This window comes from Struthio camelus, chromosome 7 (genome assembly GCF_040807025.1).
Source record: "Struthio camelus isolate bStrCam1 chromosome 7, bStrCam1.hap1, whole genome shotgun sequence".
In the NCBI taxonomy this organism is placed as follows: Eukaryota; Metazoa; Chordata; class Aves; order Struthioniformes; family Struthionidae; genus Struthio; species Struthio camelus.
Genome location: NC_090948.1, coordinates 33,341,051 through 33,360,328, shown reverse-complemented (window position 1 = coordinate 33,360,328; position 19,278 = coordinate 33,341,051). Strand labels below are relative to the sequence as shown.

General features: G+C 44.0%; 2 protein-coding genes across 2 annotated transcripts in view; one reads left to right on the top strand and one right to left on the bottom strand.

Annotated features, from left to right (window-relative positions):
• The first annotated feature begins 3,139 nt into the window (after positions 1-3,139).
• Positions 3,140-7,548, top strand: LOC104151136 (adipogenesis regulatory factor-like). The gene is made up of 3 exons (XM_009685748.2): positions 3,140-3,743; positions 6,845-6,907; positions 7,364-7,548. Exons 1-3 carry the CDS (start codon positions 3,674-3,676, stop codon positions 7,459-7,461), a joined length of 231 nt encoding a protein of 76 aa, XP_009684043.1. The 5' UTR covers positions 3,140-3,673; the 3' UTR covers positions 7,462-7,548.
• Positions 7,549-10,320: 2,772 nt separating this feature from the next.
• The window catches only part of GLUD1 (glutamate dehydrogenase 1), a 31,086-nt gene continuing 22,128 nt past the window's right edge, over positions 10,321-19,278 (bottom strand). Inside the window, exons 7-13 of the mRNA XM_068950677.1 lie at positions 18,643-18,780; positions 17,462-17,599; positions 17,253-17,333; positions 16,255-16,378; positions 15,258-15,349; positions 12,685-12,747; positions 10,321-12,030 (exon numbers count right to left, since the gene is read on the bottom strand). Coding sequence (XP_068806778.1) covers positions 11,911-12,030; positions 12,685-12,747; positions 15,258-15,349; positions 16,255-16,378; positions 17,253-17,333; positions 17,462-17,599; positions 18,643-18,780 — 756 coding nt within the window. The 3' untranslated portion in view covers positions 10,321-11,910. The remainder of the gene's footprint in view (positions 12,031-12,684; positions 12,748-15,257; positions 15,350-16,254; positions 16,379-17,252; positions 17,334-17,461; positions 17,600-18,642; positions 18,781-19,278) is intronic.

Here is a 19,278-nt window from a genome sequence, read left to right as displayed (position 1 = left end):
CTGGAAGTGAGTGAGACTTTGGTGTCCACCCCCTCGTCCTTTCTGCCACATCTGTCGCCAATCTAGACTTCTTGTTACTATAAGGCACAAGAAATCTTCTGCTAAAGCCCACGGGAGCAAAACGAGACCCTCAATGCACACCTGCAGTAGCAGCACTAAACATAGACTAGCGATTAGTACCAGTGATATAATAAGAGAAAGCTCTATATAGCACTTCTCTAATTTCTTTAATCATGCAGGAGCTGAAGTATCTGAGCGTTGCTTAAAGGCAACCCGGGACACACTCTACAGCAGTTATCCGCTGGCGAGGGCGCTGGTGCTTAGGGGCAGGGTCTGTGCTAGAGAGGAAAGTGGGCAACCTTCTTGCCGAGGAGCTGGAAATATTTGTTTTAGATTGCCGCTTGCTGGGCCAGCGGGGACTGGCTGCAGTCAGCCAGGATGCCCGGAGAGTGTTTCCTTTGTCAACAAAAGGCGCTAATACCCACTCATCCACAGCAAGTGCTCCTAGCCTCGCCCTTGGATGGTCCTCATTGCCAGGCAATATTGCCTTTTTTTTTTTTTTTTTTTTTGGCTGGTTTGAAGCCTTTCCAGCCAGCTCTCAATGAAAAGCTGATCTGGGTCTTGCAAAAGGAAAACCCAACAAAATAACCGAAAGTGTCTGGATGTCATGAAATAGGGCAACGCAGGCCAACCCCAGGGATTCCTCTTGCGCACCTACCGCCTGGGAGACGCGACTGAGGCGGCCGTTTTGGCAGCGGCGCGCGCCGCCCCTGGCCAACGCCGTCCCAGGACAGCCCGGGGCACGCCGCTGGCCGCGATCTCTGCAAGGGCTGCGTGGGCTAAAAACCTCTCGAGGAGCCTATCTGTGACACATCATCTGTGCGTAAACATAGTAGAGGGCCTTGCACAGGGTGTCCCGATGCAATGTCCACTGTCATTTAAAGCCTTAAAAGCCTAAATATTTACCCAAGGACGAGTTCACAGAAAAAGCACTACACTATTGCCCTCTCGGTTACTGGGCAGCGCTCGATAGTGCTTAATTATTTAGTGCTTTCCATGGCTGCTTCCCAGATGGTCCAGCCCTCAGCGACCGAGCCCCTGCGGCCGGCAACTTCGGACGCGGGGGCTGCGCGCGGCGCTCCCGCGCTGGGCCCGGTGGGGCTTCACGCGCCGGGCTTTACAACACGGGCTTCTTTATTTTACTTACTTACTTACTTATTTATTTTGCAAAGTATTTCTCATTGCACCCTCATTGCACCCTCGCCTTCCCCCGGCGATATCCGTAGCCAAGCCCGTTCTTAACAACTTTTCCCAAATTCACTATTATTGGGTACAGAATCCTGCAGTTTGTGGCGTCTTCTCTGCAAGGGAGACAAACTGCTCTAACGGGTCCCCTGTAGTTTCCACGTTCAGCCACAGCGCGGGGCAGAGGGCTGTAAGCGCAACGGCGGCCCACCGAGCCCAGCCGCGCCGCGCCGCGCCGTGCCCAGCGTCGCTGGGGGCCACCACGGCGGCCGGCAGCCTCCCGGCGCGCGACGCCGCCGGTCTCAGGCCAGCGGCACCGCCAGGCCCGGCGGCCTGAAGCCCTCGGAGACGACGGGCACGAATGAGTCGCCGTTGGCTCACGAGCCTTATCGTTGGCAGAGGGTTTTTTCTCGCCGCGTCCCGAAGAGCCCCCGGGGGCGGCGCGGGGCGCCGTGCCTCTCCTGTCGCTTCCCCCGGGGCAGGCGGCGGGCGCGGGGGGGAATTTTCCGTTGCTTTTCCGTTGACATCCCCCGTCCTGCTCCCCGCGCCCAGTGCCGCCCCCGGCCCACCTCGGCTGCCAACAGCCCCGGCGCCCCCCACGGCAGCGAGCGCCCCCCGCTGAGGGCGACGGCTGCCACGTCCACCTCCACCTCCACCACCACCTCCACCTCCACCTCCACCACCACCTCCACCACCACCACCTCCTCCACCTCCACCACCACCTCCACCACCTCCACCACCACCTCCACCACCTCCACCACCTCCACCACCTCCACCACCTCCACCACCTCCACCTCGCACCCGGCCGTCACTGCCAGCAGCTGCCGGCAGTGGAGGATAACGGGGCTGTTGCTGGAGCCACCTGCACCTGGGCTGGGGCGGCACAAAGCAGCCTGGGAGCAGGGCTTGTGGGGTCCTGGTGTTGTCAGCATCTTCCTCCTCCTGGTCAGACATGGCAGCAGGTAGGAGTTGGGGGGCTGTGGTGTGGTTGGGGGGCAGCTTGTGTTTTGGTGTGGAGCGGTGGCCATGAAATGCTGGTTTAAACGTGTGTGTGATTAAAACCCTGATGCCTGCAGGCCTCTCTGTGTCTGTCTTCAGTGGTTTTCTATGTTGGTGCTCAGGTAGCAGCTGAAAGCGGCTGCTGTTGGTATCAGGGAGCTGCAGGGTGTCTGGAGGGGCTCTGTGAGGCCGGTGCTGTCCTTCTGGTGGTGGAGCGTGGCCCTGGCACGTGGCCTACCTGGTGCTGGCAGGGCTTGGAGGTGGCTGTGTCCTGCTGGGGACCGCTGGGCAGGTCGGGCAGAAGGCCAGGCTGGGCTGTGCTGTCACCGCCTGCGCCGCTCCCCAGGGTCGAGCGCCGTGCTGTGTCGCGTGAAGCTGTGTGGGTTTCATCTGTGGCGTCTTTGGCTGGTTCCAGCTCTGTCAACTGCTCTGGACTTGACTTTAAGGAAGGCTTTAATTGACAATGAGAATCTGTAGTTTTGACTTGGTTTTTCTTTCCTGTGTATAGCAATGGTTTGCTTTAAAAAATGGTGAGCGATCTCTTTGTTGTTGCGAGCAGATAAGAAGGTGTAAACAAGCCCTCCCTGCCCCAAACCCCACCCTGCATCGGACTGACCTAGAACATGGCACTTTCTGTTGACTGCGCCGCTCTGGCTGGAGGAAAAGAGGATGGTGGCTGAAATGCTGGAAGGGGAATTGCAGGGGGCGGGGGGAAAACTGGTCACCCTTTGGGGTGGAGGGGAAGGGCTCGAACCGCCTCTTGCCCAGCTCCTGAGCCAGCCCCTGGAAACACGGGGTTAAAATATCAGCTGGGTACACTGTGGAAACAGCCTCGTCCCTCCGGCAAAACCCTCAGTGGGTTGCTTACTGGTTAAAAGGAGGAGGACAAACTCCTCCCATTTCTTTTTTTAACTGCAGACTTTAAGTTGGACTGGAGCAAAAAAAATCCTCTCAAACTGGATGCTTTTCTATGTAAGGTTTTGAAATGCTAGAGTTATTTGAGGCAATTCTTCAGCTGAGTATTTTGTGATGGGATGTAACTGCGCCGAGGTCAAGACGGGCCGCGGCGCTCGCTGGGGAAGGTCTCCTAAGGGCCGCCCGGGAATGCGCTCTGTTTACCAACTGCTCCACATGGGAAAAACACAGCTTTCATTCCAAAAGCCATGGAAAACTTCTGCTGATTAAATCCACGCCCTCTCTCTGGGGAGGAAAACATAATAAACACTACCGTCTCATCATCCTTTTATGCGTCGTATGTTAATCACCCAGCAAGGGCTCCTGGCTTTTCCCTGTTCGCGTTCGCCCTGTAACTGCGGGGAGGAGTTCTGCTTTGTCTATAAAAAGCTGCACTTTGGAGAACATCATAAACAGAACCAAATTTAGGAGTCCCTCGCCCATCGTCTGCCGAGAGAGAAGTCAGAGAGCAACCATGCTTGGGATTGGAAAGAAAGTCGCCGAGGAAGCAATGCAACAAGCTGAAAACGCTGCACAGGTGGCAGGTAAATACAAATCCATGCTTCTCCTCATCGTGCGTCCTTCTGGTGTTAAAGATACGTGCTCTGCTCCCAGCCCCAGCAGGCTTTTGTCCAGCAGCTTGGAGCAAAGCACTCGTATGCATAAACTCTACTTTATAGCCATTCTTCTCCAGAGCATGGTCAGTATGTCTTGTAAGCTTAAAACCACCTAATGCTATAGTAAAGGAGAGACCAATATTAACTATTAGTTTCCCACAACTCTCTCTCTCTCTGGCTCTTACTGTGAGGGTGTCTAGATGATGCATGGAAGAGACAAGAGGACAGCTGAGAGGGGAGATGAGGCTGAAGATATACTCAGCCTTGCCTCCCCTCTCAGCTATAGGCATAAACAAAAATACATATATACCAAGTTATATCTATAAACACAAGCGGTCATGGTGTAATTATGTGCACTTGGAACAGTGTGATCAGTTCCTTGAAGCCCTCTGAAGTCCTCCATCTGCTCAGAGCCACATGAGCACCTGCTGTTCGGGTAGCTCCCATCCGCTGCTAGCGCTCCAGCCCAACCGATAAAGCCTAAGCGTAGTTGCAGGGACTCTGTGCCCTTGAGGTTCGCTGCTGCTGAGGCACTCTGAGAATGTGTCCTGAGTTTCAATGACGTGCCGTTTAGGTGAGCTATTGCTAATGAAGCTTTAACACAAACAGAGATTTTCTTAACTGATGCGATTCCTGAAACATCTGTGTGTGCTTAGTATAATATATGCAGAGTTGAGACTGTGTGTTCCCTATTTCTTTACACAACTTCTAGCTTAACTCTTGAAACCAGGTGTTTTGTCAGTCACCTCAAACTCGGTAGAAACGTTTCTTGTGGGACTTCCACTGGGTACCTACTTGCCTTTTTTAATATGTTCCACTCTTTCCTGATGAGCAAATCCTCCAGGCCATGCTTGATGTGGAAAGCCTTCAAGTGGAAAGCCTTCTCCGTATTTACTATTATCCTTGGTTCAGGTTGCTGGAAAGACAAAAGAATCCAAATCGCGCACCCACTGCTTCCCTTCCCAAAGACTCTTGGGTGGGTTCTTAAATTAACTATTTCTATGCTGAAGCATGGAGGAAAACAAAACAGGCCTTAAGCAGTTGTAGGTAACCACTTTGTTTGAAACAAAGGGGAAAAAAAGATTTCTGTTTGCGTTGCACAGGAGCCCTAGAAATGTATGTTTTATGGAGTTTTTAATACTCCTTTTTTATGTTAGGGAACAATAGCTATTGTTTCCTATGCTAGAAGACTGATGTGTGGGTTCTAGAGGTGGCTTTTGTTGGGTTGAAAGAGCAGAGTAGTCTTCTCAGTGCTCAGGTGTCTGGACTAAGAGTCCACAAACTTTGCCAGCTGAGTTGTAGCAGCAGCAGTCCTTCCCCTTTATCCCCAAGCGCTTCACGCTGACCCAGTTCTGCAGCCGCCAGCAGCCGGGAGGCCCGTGCGCGCCACCAGGCACGCAGCTTCCACCTCTCCCGCTTGTGCTGGGACCTGAAACACCAACCGAGATTGCAGGCGCTAGCCTTGCTCCTGCCATCCCTGGATGCCGACGGGGGTGTGAGCTTTGGGGTCTCTTTCCAAGGGTTACAGTAAGCGAGTAGGAGGCTTTCCACTTACTCCACTGAGTGCTGCCTATAGGATTTGCAGATTAGTAAATGAACGCCTGTGACTGCGCTTCCGGTATTGCACACAGCCCTGGCAGTAGTATAAACTGAGGCATCCTCTGAATCCCCATTTAAATTTAAAACAATGGAGGGGCTTATGCCAGTTTTTAAACTAGAGCAAGACTGTTCAACCAGTGATCTGCAATTGTTAATTATACAGTCGCTGAACTACTTCTGTTCTGCCTGCGTATGCCCTGAGGCTTCGTCCCATGAGCCACTGCTACGTTGAGAGTGGCACAACTGGTCTTTGCGAGTGTCTAAAATTAGCACCTATCCCGAGCTCCAGAAAGGCCAGGGAGCCTCGGCGTCCTACAGCAATAGGAATGGCATTTTCCTTACCCATGCCTTGTGATCAGCGTATGCCATTCACCATTTAGTAAACTGCATCAAAAGATGATGCATGATGACCACCAGTGCACCTTCTAAGCTGTAACAAGTGTCTTAGAAAGCCAGGGTGAGACAGGCCACTGGTTTACGAAACAGCCCTTATGAAACGGCTATTGTTGAAAAGCCATTCAGTGCAAGCCTGGGGGACTTTGAAGTTTTAGACACTCCCAGTCCATTTAAACGCTGTCCTCCTTCAGCGTTTGTCACTTATGCAATGCTCGCATCCTGTTTCATGAGTAGCTGGCCATCCGGTACGTTCAGCCAGGCCACCCTTCAGTGGCCGTCGTGCAGAGCAGACGGTTTTAAAAAGGTACCAACTAGAGGCAGGGCGAGTAAAACAAATTCAGGTTCAACTGAAGGCGCTTTACCCACATTTTTCTTTAACTAGCTCTTGCAAGCAAGGCTTCCCTGATCACAGCTATTGGAGGTGGATCACCCAAGTATTAGTATTTTCTAGGGCTGCAGCTCCTCTACTTTAAGACAGGTTTATATTTTGCTTTTCATGCCATCACTATGTCTCCTCTGCTGAACACTTTCTCAATTCCTTTACAGCTACTTTGGTCTCTTAAGGAATAAATCTTTTACTTTTTCTGGCTAAAAGAGAAAATATTAGACTGAACACTAAGTTTCCATGAGCTAGTCCCAGCATGCCACTTCTAGGCAGCAAGTGGCAAGCTTAATGCAGCTGGTGGGAGACTCTTTGCCAGGAAAGCTGCCCAAGATGGGTCTCTGCAGACCCTGTCTGATTTCAGTAAAAGGAAAGGTCGCTGCACCTGATTCTCCATTAGGGTTTGTTTCCTGTTACTGTTAGTGACAAATAACTTCCATAGTCTTAGTCTGTACCAAGCTACATGGTACACTGGGGAACGGCAACCAAACTCTTAATAGCATCTCTCTTCCACTGCATCAAAGTAGCCATCCTTAAGGAATAATTTTTCATCTTCTCGTTCTGAAGCGTTTAGAGAACCTTCCTGAAATGTGATTACTGAGTTTGGGGAAGGGCAAAGACCACTTATTTACCCTTCTTTTTCTAATTCCAGTTAACACAGCAGGCCAGACTGTGCAGCAAGTAGTGGAACAGGCGAAGGATGCTGGTCAGAAAGGTACAGTAATGTTTCTGCTTATTGCAATCCTGTCATTCAGTGAAATCCCAGACAGGTTCCCCCCTCCGCTGCCTCGCCAGCACCCATCCTCTTGCAGGAGGCTGCCAGCACTTCATTGCGATGCCTCTTGCCCGAGATCCCGCGGTGCCCTGGGTGGCCACAGAGGCTGTGGAGCAACCAGCAGGCCTGCGTCGTGCTCGGCCCCTCAGCTCCCACGGGCCGTGCTCTAGGGCCAGGGCTGACCAGCAAAAAGCAAGCGAGGCCACTTCAGCCTCCTCCTCTGCCTGTGCAGAGACTGTGCTACAGCACAGACTCCTTCAGTTTCCCCTACCTCCTGTCTAGCGTCCCCCTCCCTTTCCCTGTCTAGTATCCCCTTCCACCTACTGCTGGTGGGAAAGGCGAACATGTACAGTGATGCTACAGTTACTTTTTTTTTTTTTTTGGCTGTTTTAAAAGCTCTTGATGAAGTCTACAAAGTGGCTGAAACTGGTGAAAAAGCTGTAAAAAATGTAGCGAATCAAGCAACTGCCTGGGGGAAAAGCTTTGGACAGTGAAGATAATGTAACACTACTGAAATTTTTGTAAACAAGTTTCTATTACATGTACTCTTAAATAATAATAAAAAAAAACCTTACAATCTACTTGGCTGGTGCCTGTTTTTTAGGAATCCTTTGATTATACACACATTAAAGACCTTCAGTGTCACAATCTAGAAAGACTGGAGCGTTTCACGGAGCAAACTGCAGAAGTTGCGCTTGGCCACTAACGCAGCCGAACACCATCTCCGTTTGAGCTGCGGGATAGCTTGGAGTGGGCACAGTGTAAACCAAGGGCTTGCGAGCTGATCTGTCTCCTTTTGTCACTGAGCTGAAGCCATGTCCCCATGCATGCCGGTCAGTCGAAAGCTAAGCGTTTACAACATCCACTTCATGAGGTAAGCACCTGTGCATTTCTGTGATTGCACTCATAGCTCCAGCATTATCTGTAAAGCTGGAATTAGATACTGTGCAGATGAAGCCTCAGGTGTTTAATGTATGTATAACCACTGTAATACAGCACTGTGTTCATGCTCAAGCTAATGCTCACTACAAAGCAGACTGTATCGCTGTAAGCAGAGCACCCTACACCCCACTATACTGCTACCACTGCCTGAGCTAGATCACTGGTTGCAACTTTTGACAGCTCTGCACAGCAGTGTTGACGCACAACGCAGCACGCAGTGCGGCAATGGAGTAACTTACCATGTTTACTTGGCTCCTGTCAAACATGGGCAAAAAGATATGGTGCGTGATCATGTAGGAGCTGAACGAATGAGACCTGAGTAAGACTGGGCTGTACCACTGTGCATTCAAATGAACTTAAAACAAGGAGAAAGAAATGACCTGCTACCACAATCGGTAAGGCGTCAGATACTACAGTCTCACCAGTTAGCGCCAGAATAGTTTAAAGGTTATTTACTTGGCATCTTGAAATACAGCAGGAATCATCAGTGCTTCAAAGCTTATTTCTAACAGTGCCATCAGCTGCCATAACTGAAAACGGATGTAGTGTTGAAATCACTCCTGGGGTGAAAAAAAAAAAGTTTTTCTTGTACTTCTGTATGATAAATATACCTGCAGGAGGCAGGTAAGGCTGAACACTGTCGTTGTCAGCCTTATGAAAGCCACTCTCAGGAAGACTATACACTGAGATGCTGTTCAACACAAATAATGATCTAAATAGGTGGCATGTGATTACACGGGAGACAACACTGCGTAAGAATACAAATACATGCTGTGTTCCAGGTAATAGGCATGGTTCAGAGCAGTTTCAAATTTGTGTGCAAATCTGACTTCAGCTATTGACTGACTCTCTACAGAATACCCTACTGCCTTTGTTGGTGAATGTTCAGTGGCACGTAAGCGCATGTGAGCAGTGACAATGAGAAGTTAGCCAGAGGACAGAATTAGTGGGTGCGTATGCATGTATGGGGGCAAGCTTGATCCAAAAACCTCATTCATGTAAGTTTCAGTTGGAGCTGAAGAACAGCATGGTTATACTTGCAAACTATTTCTCTTCTTCACTTTCTTTAACAGTAGTGGTCAGGGAAAAAGCTGGAGCTGCCTTATGCTCTGCACATCCTGAAACCAGGTTGACTCTTAGCAACCATGTGAAGTTTTACTGTGGTAGGGTTCTGCTTTTTGTTTTCCCTCTTCTGTGTGCACTCCTGCTGCTTTTACCCAGTTGTGTGATGGGTGCATTACAAAAGGGGCTAAGGCACACGTGATTTCATTTTGAATTGTCTGATTGCAGTAGGGCCAAACTCAGCAGTACTGTCATACTCAGCAACAGCGTAGCCTTTAACACACCCTGCCCCAAAATGGTCCTGTACCTATCAGAAGCGTTGACTCACTGGTATGGTTTCGGTCATGTTTGACTACAAGCAAAGGGCAAATTAGCTGATTGTCTGACTTCAGAACACAGCACCTCTCCTCAGGAGTCTCAGCTCTTTGATAGGAAGCACCACCAGTTCGGCCTATGTACTGGCCTGCAGTTATGCTCAGGTTCATGCCCTGCAGGTCTCCAACACAGAGCCTCTTAAGAAGAGGTCAGTAAACATTACAATCAAGTTGTACAAGGAGAAATCCAGTCCCTTTAAAGGCTCATCGCTGGGTTGGGTCAAACCATGCCTGGTGGTAGGTCTGTGTGTTCTGGGGAAAAAAGTGTTACCTTGTGGCTGTTATGAGCATACAAGATGGGAGCATACAAGATGAGCATACGAAATGGGAATTTAAAGCTAGCCACTTTGCAGCTTTTGGCTTTTCCCCTTCTAGAGTAAGGGGCAGAGGGCAATCCTGGTTGGCTATCTATGCCAGCTTTCCACATCCTTTTAAGAGTGCTCCAACACTGTAGAGCCAAACTGGGGGCGTTTTACTAAATCACGTGAAGGAGAGAAAACGGTGGCAGCAGGGGGTGGGAACAATATTAGCAATGCAGTCAATTAGCCAAGTCTCTTCACTGTTACTGCTACTTTGCTTTCAACCATTCCACCAGGTACAGTCATCCTCTGACCTAACCCAACTGCTTTTAAGAATCTTTCTGCTCTGTGTAATGTTGCTACTTAACTGTAGTGTTTCAACCACCACATTTTGGTGGCAGTAGGTTGCAATTTGTCAGCAGTGTACAATCTTACCTTGAATTGCACTTTACTATCTAGCAAGTGTTTATGTCAAAACTCTCTTGAAAGATGTGATCCAAGATACAGATCTTTCTTTTGTTTAGAGAACACACCTTGATCACTGTAATTAATTCTTTCATGCTCAAAGGTTTTTTTTTTTTTTTTAAATAAATGGTAGTATAAGTATATTGCACTTAGGCAATTGAAATTACTATTATAACCCTAGGTTTCAGCATATGATGGAGTAAGCCACTAGTTAAATGCATCACACAGGTTTATTGCTCCATGCTAGCTACTAAAATAGTTCTTCACACACAGTCCAGAATACACAGTAAAGACCTGGAATGATTTACCAAGCATATCCAACGTCTGAAGTCTTGTTAACAGGCAAGATCATGGGATAGAGATCTATTTTAGTGAGCCCTTGTGATAACTCAGACAGTATATTATCAGTAGCCACGTAATGAATAAATATGGGTAGTGTGAAGATTCACAAGGTGTTTGGCATTACTGAAAGCTAGCGGTATATGAAATAGAAAAGAGTAATACACCAGCATAGTAGGTTTGGAAAGGTCAACTTTTTTTTAATAACTGCTCTTCTCACCAGGTTATGTTATGCAGTTACAAAGTAGTTAGTTAGAAAAAAAGCATGAGTTTCTGGGAGGGACTAGTTGTTGTTTTTAAAAAAAAAACAAAAACATTCATATTCATTACATAAATAACACCTGGCACTTCAATGGGACTCCACTGGACAAAAGCCTTAAAGTTTAAAAACTGTGCTTGATCCAATATTATGTCAAGGTCCATTTTGTTGCATTTGAATATGTTCAAAACATTCAAGACCTCCAGATGACAAAAAAATAAGGCGGCAAAAATAAGAAGGCTGTGTGTTAAGACAGTGGATTAAGTTCATAGCAGCGTTTTAGCTCCTCGCTAATTTGGCCAACTATTTCTGGGTTCAATTTCACTTTAGTTGTTCACTGAGACAATATCTAATTTTCAGAAAGCCTCAGAGAGGAAAAGACTGAAAAATAATGTTAAAAACTTAGAATGGGATTACTTACTGAAGTCAGATCATCCCTTAAAAAAAAAAAAAAAAGAAACAACCTATAGTCAGAATAGTTACATAGATACTTGATTAAAAATATAACCAAATTAGAGTTGCCTGATAGTTTCAGCTTATAAAAATACTAGTTTCTGTCACCTCTCTACATCTTTCATTGCGATAGTCAAGCTAGCTTGAACAAGCAATTAAAGGCAATCCTATAACAGCAGCACAGTTAAAACATTGCCTAAAGCGAATCGGGCCTGAAGCTTTACTACAAAATAAAAATCAGACTCCTATCAAAGTTAATCCCTGCTGGAGGCCCATTCTTCCTTTGCCAATGCCACAGCATTGATCACATAAGGCCTTACTGAAAGTGCCAAAGCCAAAATTACATCATTAAACAAAAGTGCATGAAATAATAGTGAGCTAAGCGCTCATCTAGTACAGTATCTGATCTGAAGTCTGAGAAGTGGCCCAGGTGGTAAGACCACTCTTCCATACATAAAAATGTACCATTTTGTTTTGTAGGCGAAATACCCAGAATGGCCCCCACAAGTGCAGATGAAGGGTTATCTTCAGATATATGTTTGTATACAATATCCTAATCCATGGATTTTTATTATTAAAAAAAAAAAAAAAACTACTAGTTTGGACTGAAACTAATTGAGAATAGAATCCACTATAATGTCAGAAGAAAAGAAATTTTTGTGGTTACATGTAAACTTGTGATAAGCTTTTTCAAGAGGGTACGTTAACGGCAAGAAGGATGGGATACAATAAGGAGCAGTAATGGCCTATTTATGTAAAAGTCAGACCAGCCTCATTGTACACTTTGAAGACTTTCTCAATTGCATTGACATAGGCAGCTGTTCTCAGGTCCAGACCCAGGTTGTACTTCATGGCAGTACGCATGATTTGCTGAAACAGAAAAGGTTACATATGATTTCTGCAAGTTTCTCCATTTGAACTTCATTAGATTTTACTTAGCAGATCTAGGCAGGAGTATAAGAGCCCCTAGACTGGTATCGGAGTCTAGATCCTTTGAGGACCAAGTCTAAGTTGTTTTTGTTTCCCCCTACATCTGAAACCTAAAAGGGAGAAAATCTTCCCCAGATTTCCCCATTGCTCCTTTTTAGGTCTTGGATCGATCTGTACCTCACATAGAGGGGGCAGCAAGAAATTTCATTAGTCTTTGTCCCATCAATTAAAAACACTGTACGAAGGCATCAACCTAAAACCAGTGATGGCAAAGTAAAGTGTTCTTAGCTATTTGTCCCATGTTAGTCAGGCACAAGAGGCCAATGAATGTTTCTAACTACTACAGCTTCTACTAGAAAATACTTGCTGATTGCATACGTTAAGTCTGTAATGAACGTCTCCTATGCCTAGTTAAAGCCGGACAGCCACGCAGGCATCAGGAATACCTCATACTCACAGTGACGTCCATTACCATGTACTGTTATCTACTCCTTTTATCGCAAGGAAGTTCTGCACAACATATTCAACTACTGTTGCAAAGCCACGTAAGTCCTCTTTTTTCCCTACAAGGACATATATCAATGCAATATTTACCCGGGCAGAACGTTCCATTGTGTAAGCCAATCCAGAGTGGACAATATCTTTCTCAGATGCACCCTGCAAGAACAGGGAATAAAAATCAGGGTTTAATCCAAAATACAAAAAGGGACTAGTCAATTATTAGGGACAATGATGTGTTGGATTCTCATAATTATTGAAGCTCGCTCTCATTTTCTTTTGATGACTGATGTAAGACTTAAAACTAAATCAACTTCACTGTGTTTCTTGAAGTGCTAATTATGGTCAATTCAATCCTAAAAACCTCAGATGTAAGCACTGTTTTTTTCAGATGTTTAGCTACATTAACCACATGCATGATATTGGAATTCTTTGGTGTTGGAGCTACCATTTTTTAGCCTCCAGATCACACAGTAAACGTTAAACAAAAAGCTCCCGAGACCTAATATCCTACAGGAGCTACCTGCAATTATTTTGAGGACAAGTTTTAGGAAGGGCATGGATCCCCAATTCATATGCTTAACACTGTATAAGCACTGAACAATTCAAGACTAATTTTATCTTCCCATTAAAGTTTAAATAGACAGAACAATAAATAATTGTAGCTAGCTTGAATTGAGATGACTGAGTATCACCTTCAGTGTTCCATCATCCTGACGGCTGTAATTATACTAATAACTTAAGACCTGGCTTCCCAAAAGACGTGCTATCCCTCAAATACAAGTTTGAGCTAGATGCAGAAGTTACTAGGCCAGTTTCTATGGCTCGTGTTAGAGATCACAGCAATTAGTTTAGGCCACAGAACCCAATTACCATGCTACTCATTCACTTTAACATTTCTGAACAAGCTAGCATCATACTGGATCAGACCAAAGGACTATTACTATTATCTGACAGTGGCCTCGCTACTCGAGTTTCCCTCGATTTCTTCCTGAGGGGGGATGGCTTAGTAGTTTTTGGTGATGTACCCGCTTCTCAACCCCTCCCCACCCCATCCCCCCCAATAACTTGTCCCATCTCCTCCTGAAATTATGAACCTTCCCCCCTACCAGAACGCACCAACCTTTTAGCTTCCACATATCCCACAGGAAGGTGTTCTGCAGATTAACTCTGTTGTACTAAGAATCATCTCCTGTTGTTCATTTTGAGCGTCATTCCACTACTTTGATTTGACATTACCTCATTCTTGTTCACTCTTCCTTCCAGTGAACAATCTATCCTTATGTGTTCTGTTTCATATTACTTATTTTATAGATTACCACCTCTATCCTAGGACTATTTCAGGCCAATAAGACCTCGCTTAGTTGATTGTTCCATGTATGAAGACCTTCCATATCATTTATTATTTTTGTCTCTTATCTCTGGACTTTTTCCAGATCTATAACATTTCTGAAATGGACACTAAACCTGCATACGACATTCAGAAGGCAGGCACGCTCTGGATTTATACAGCAGCATGATTATAGTCAGTTTTATTCTCTTCCTTTCAGAAGAACTCCTAACACTGGATTTGCTTTTTGATTACTATGGAATTCTAAATTTATAGTTTGTTACCTATAATTCTTCCTCTTGAATGCAAATGGATGAGCTCACAACCCATCATTTTATACGAAAATTTCCCTACCATGTATTGCTATACATTAGATAATACTGAATTTCATCTGACTTTTTTTGCCCGGCAGATGAAGTTTTAGAGTAATGTTTTACTTTTTTTTTTTTTTCAGTTAGGTCTTGTCTAATTACCTTGGAGTTATAGAACGAGCATATCAAATTGTCTGTGGTGTGGGATCCTGTTGCAAGCTTTCAGGAAATCTGAGCAAACTATATCAACATCATCTCAGAAACTAACTCCAGTAATGTTTGAGGCACAGTTTCCCTCTGCAAAAGCTCCATGAACTTTGATAGCCATGGGGCATCAAAGACGCCTACATATTTATTAGTCTAGCCAGGAGAAATATCAAATATGCCCTAGCAAATAAAAGTACCAGAGGGAAAAAAGGTTTGTTTTTTTTTTAATGTTGCTCTTATTGATCTGCAAAGAGAAGAAAACTCCTCCAGCTAAAAAGAAAAAAAAAGAGGAGTGGGGAGGGGAGGTGGGAGAAAACACCACTGACATCTTTGTCTAAGCAAGGGAGATAAGTTTGTTGCTCTGAAAAACAGCAACAAGCCTTCTCAGTTGATTAACAGCTTCTGAAATCTTAGGTGGTAATAGAGGATAAATGCTCAACGTTCTACAGTGTTATTGCAAAAAAAGGCTGTATTTGGTACTTTTATAAAAGGAAATGAGTTTTTGCAATTTGAATAGGGATCTAACACTATAAACAGTTTTAATACAGACCCTGCTTTGTATTGATAACCGTAGCTTTTTTGCAATTTTGGAGATATTTTGCTTTGGACTCAAATAAAAAATGAAAAAACTGCCCATTTCCAGTTTTCCTGAGCAGTTTAGATCAATCCCTTCCTTAAATAGTTTGGCTATATAGTTAACTATGCACTAGTACCTTGGTGCGAAACAACCCTCCCTAATAGCTACAAAGGCAAGATTTAGACTGTAGTTTAAACATCAGGATACAGCTACAGTAATAGCCAAAAACACAGAAACTACTCACTGATATCCTATCTTGAAATTCTGCTGTAGGGACAACTGGAATAGTTCCACCATGTTTCCCAAATTTTCTTTCCAAGCTTTCTTGGACAGACACTAGAAAGGGGGAAAAATTAGAGGCAAGGTAACCAACAAGGAAAGCAATGCTTCACATAGAAGGTGTCCTCCCCTGCCCTGGAAGACTTTCAGCATTCAAAGGCATGAAATGCAGAATATAGGGTTGGGGAGGCAGGGGAGTAGGTCATCTTTTTTTTTTTTTTTTTTTTTTTTGCTTTCTAAGAAAAAGGCAAGATGTTAATCCTACAGTTTTATACGTTAATGCCTCCAATATGAGTATCAATATTCCAGTAACATTGCTATGGGACAAAGTCAGATGGTAAGCAGATCATGGATTTTACTGATCCCACCTTACCAACCTCAGAAAGCTGACAGCAATCTGGACCATCATTCCTTATTTGATAGCATCAGACAAAATACTTCCTGAAGTTAACTTCAGCCATGAATTATCTCCTAGTGCATTTCGCATACATGCTACTTGCTAAGAAAAAAGCTCATAAGGAATACTAGGTGTTTTTTTTCCATTAGGACATAGAAGTGTTTTGTGTTTTAAATTGATACTTATTTCATCTTAATTAGTAAGCACACACAATGGCCCTAAGTGGAGCTGTATGCCATAAGCCAGTTTTTACAGTGCCTGTACCAACTATGTTACTGACCTTCGCAGAAATCCTCAATTGTTGTACAGGCAGAACAATGTTACCCGCTCAAACTCTGAATACTCTTCAAATACTAAGTACATAGACTAAAGATGTTTATTAAGAAGAACTAAATATTTCATAAATGGGTTTGTATTCAGTATTTTCACAAAACCGAAAAAAGCATCACTTTATGAATTACAAGGTAATAACCAAAAAAATATGCATTCAGGTTAAGTCACCTGAGTTGCAATTCACTTAACCAATTCAATTGAATGGCAAGTAAAAGCAGAACTGAGTACTTACTGAGCAAGTGGTAGTTTGAATCCCTTTCATATTTAAAAGTCAAGCGACCATAACTGACGTGGTTCAAGTTTTTCAGCCACTCAAAATAAGATACTGTTACACCACCAGCGTTCAGGTAAAGATCCTGCACAGAAACAGTAATATCTTGAATTGTGACCACGTGATGAAGACAGCTTTATTGCGTTTAGGAAAAGTAAGCAAAAATATTATGTACAACATATTAGTTTAAATTGCAGTAGAGAAGACAATCCGGTTATTCTTACATGAATACTTGTGCTTTTCTGGAGTCCAGGGATTACTTCTATTGACTTAAAAGTGGACTTGACTTTAGAACACAGTTCAGTTGTGCTTGTTTGACTACTTTCTTTTATTTTAGCCCTAGCTTTCAAGCAAGAAAACCAGGGCATCCTTAAGCCATCTCAATTAGTAAAGGCCAGAAGATCAGCTGCTCTTCAGATATTTCACTTGATTAGGACACCCTTTCTTTGGGGAAAAGCATATAATTATTCCTGAATAGGTCTTCGTCTTTCAAGTTATCAACCTAAGCGACATTTAGTCTATCAATCTATGATAGACAGTTCTGTCGGAGCATCACTCACAGATGCGATGTTTACAAACAAATAGCCAGTGTATTTACTCTGGTTCCTCCTTTCTTTAGTGGACTATTTAGTCGAGCAAATGTCAGCTAATACTCCAAAAGGGAATACTACAGACTTTAGAAATACTTGTGGATTGTTCTCCCTTCTGAAGATGTAGCCTTCATGTAATAGTTATCTTTGAGTGGACGTTTATGATTGCAGTGAGATCTTTAGGTAATTACTACCAATCTTAAGCAACATTAACACCCATTTCTCAGACGTCAAAGACTCTCTTAAAAAAAAAAAAACCTCTTTAAGAGAATGAGCGGCTATTAAAGATCTTCAATAAATAACATTTTGCTATGATTTATGGAAACATTACTCCTGTATCAAAAGTCAAAGATCAAAACAGAATCTTACAGGAATAACCATGATATTCCGCTCTAGGAAGATTTTGTCAGCTTCAGGGGTTGTAGGCCCATTGGCACCTTCAGCAATAATCTGAAAGGAATCACAACACAGTAACTGCTAAGTCAGAGGAGTATGTTTCCAGCCACGCTAATTATTGACTACCAGTATTTAAACAGCCTTTCTCTACATTTCATTTATGTTTGAACTCTCCCACTTACTTTTGCTTTGACCTTGTGAGCATTGGCCTTAGTCAACTGCTTCTCGCTGGCAGCAGGGATGAGAATGTCACAGTCTGTTTCCAAGATGCTGCCCTCCAGTGGCTGTGCTTTAGGGAAGCCCATGATTGTCCCATGTTGCTGTTTGAAGCGAACAAACCAGAGTGTTTTTAGTGTGGGTACTGGGGTTTTTACTTCTTTCCCCCCTTCTAGCCTTTTTAAAAAGGGAGAAGAAAGGGTATTAGTAAGACAGCACATAACATAATTCCTATCCTTACTTAGAACAGACATTAAAAGGCAGCCCATGAAGTTTGGATAGTAGTCTAAGTTCTCTTTGCTCTCTAGACAAAGATGCTGATGATGTTTGCTCTCTGGAGTATGTAAAAAGTTATAGTCCCTCTCAACTCTTTAAAATACAAGGCAAATGCAATAGTTTTCACACAACTGAAACGTCCCACCAGTCTGCTAAGCACAGGAGAAGCTGCATTGCATAAGACTGAAAAGTACCATTTTAAAATTTAGCACTCCATCGATGGTCTTTGTCTAGTGAGAGAATCTTTCCATTCTTTTGAGAATGGGGGTAAAAAAGAACAAAGGCGCCCTGTTTAAAAGACAACAAATGAAATAAACTCCTTAAGACCTCTATGTAAGAGACCATATTTTAGCATCTGTTAGACAAGCTTTTATTTCTACAGCAACATTCAATGGGTAAGTGAACAGCAGGAAGTGTGTGCTTTGAAGTCTTAATATATGCTTATGATTCTCAGTCAGGAATCCTTCAGGCACTTCCTTACCCCTGGTTGCCTGAGACACCCCTCCTAGTTTAGTCATAAGAAAGGCAAAACAATCATGAACTCCAATTCTGGAACCAAAATAATTAGCCTGTGCACAGGCAAACCCTTGCCCTTTTGTGGAGAGTCAGGTCAAAAGGTTTAAAAAAAAAAAAAAAGTACAATGTTATAAAGCAAACTGACTGCCAAAGCCACAAGATTAGCTAGTGTTAACCACCTGCATTCATATTGGAGAAAAGGAGAAAGCAAGAAGAATCAACATTCCTGAGCCATTTTGTAAGCACTAATTGCAGCATGATCTATATATTACAAATTAACACCAGTCTGCAGTCATCCTAAGTGCTTGCAAAACCAACAAAAGTTAAACCATTTCTGCTTTGCTAAGTTTCATACCAATTTGTAATCTTCTAGTTCCTTTGGGTCAATCCCATCAGGATTCCAGATAGAACCATTGAACTCTCCAACAGCAACACATTTTGCTCCAAAACGATGCAAGTATCTCATAGAATGCAAGCCCACGTTACCAAATCCCTGAAGGTGGAAAAAGACAGGGAAAAGTAGTTAACCCTTCAGCTAAAATTACAATTACTGCTAAAGCTCATATACCTTTGAATAGCTTTAAGTAGCTTTTTATCTATTGGCATGTTCTGAGCACTAGATGACTTGCAGGGGAAAGATGGCACAAACCTATACGCGTTCTGCTCTGAATAATACCCTTGTAGAAATTGCCCATTATAGCTGGCAAGGTATATTTGTGCAAAGTTTTTCATACTGAAAAACCAGAAGGGAAGCGTTCATTGTTTTGACACTTTTGTAGTAACATTAAGTTCACCCGTTTTATGGCTGGCACTGTCTTAGAGGGATTCATAGATTTTTTTTTTTTTTTTTGTACAACCATTCCAAGGTGTGATTAATGTTTGTAGGCCAAAAAATATTCCCATTTAGTTTGGGTAAGGAAGATTTACAAGCATAAGACCCTCCCAGAATGGAAAGTATTAAACAAGGACGTAATTAATTCTTCACATTAAA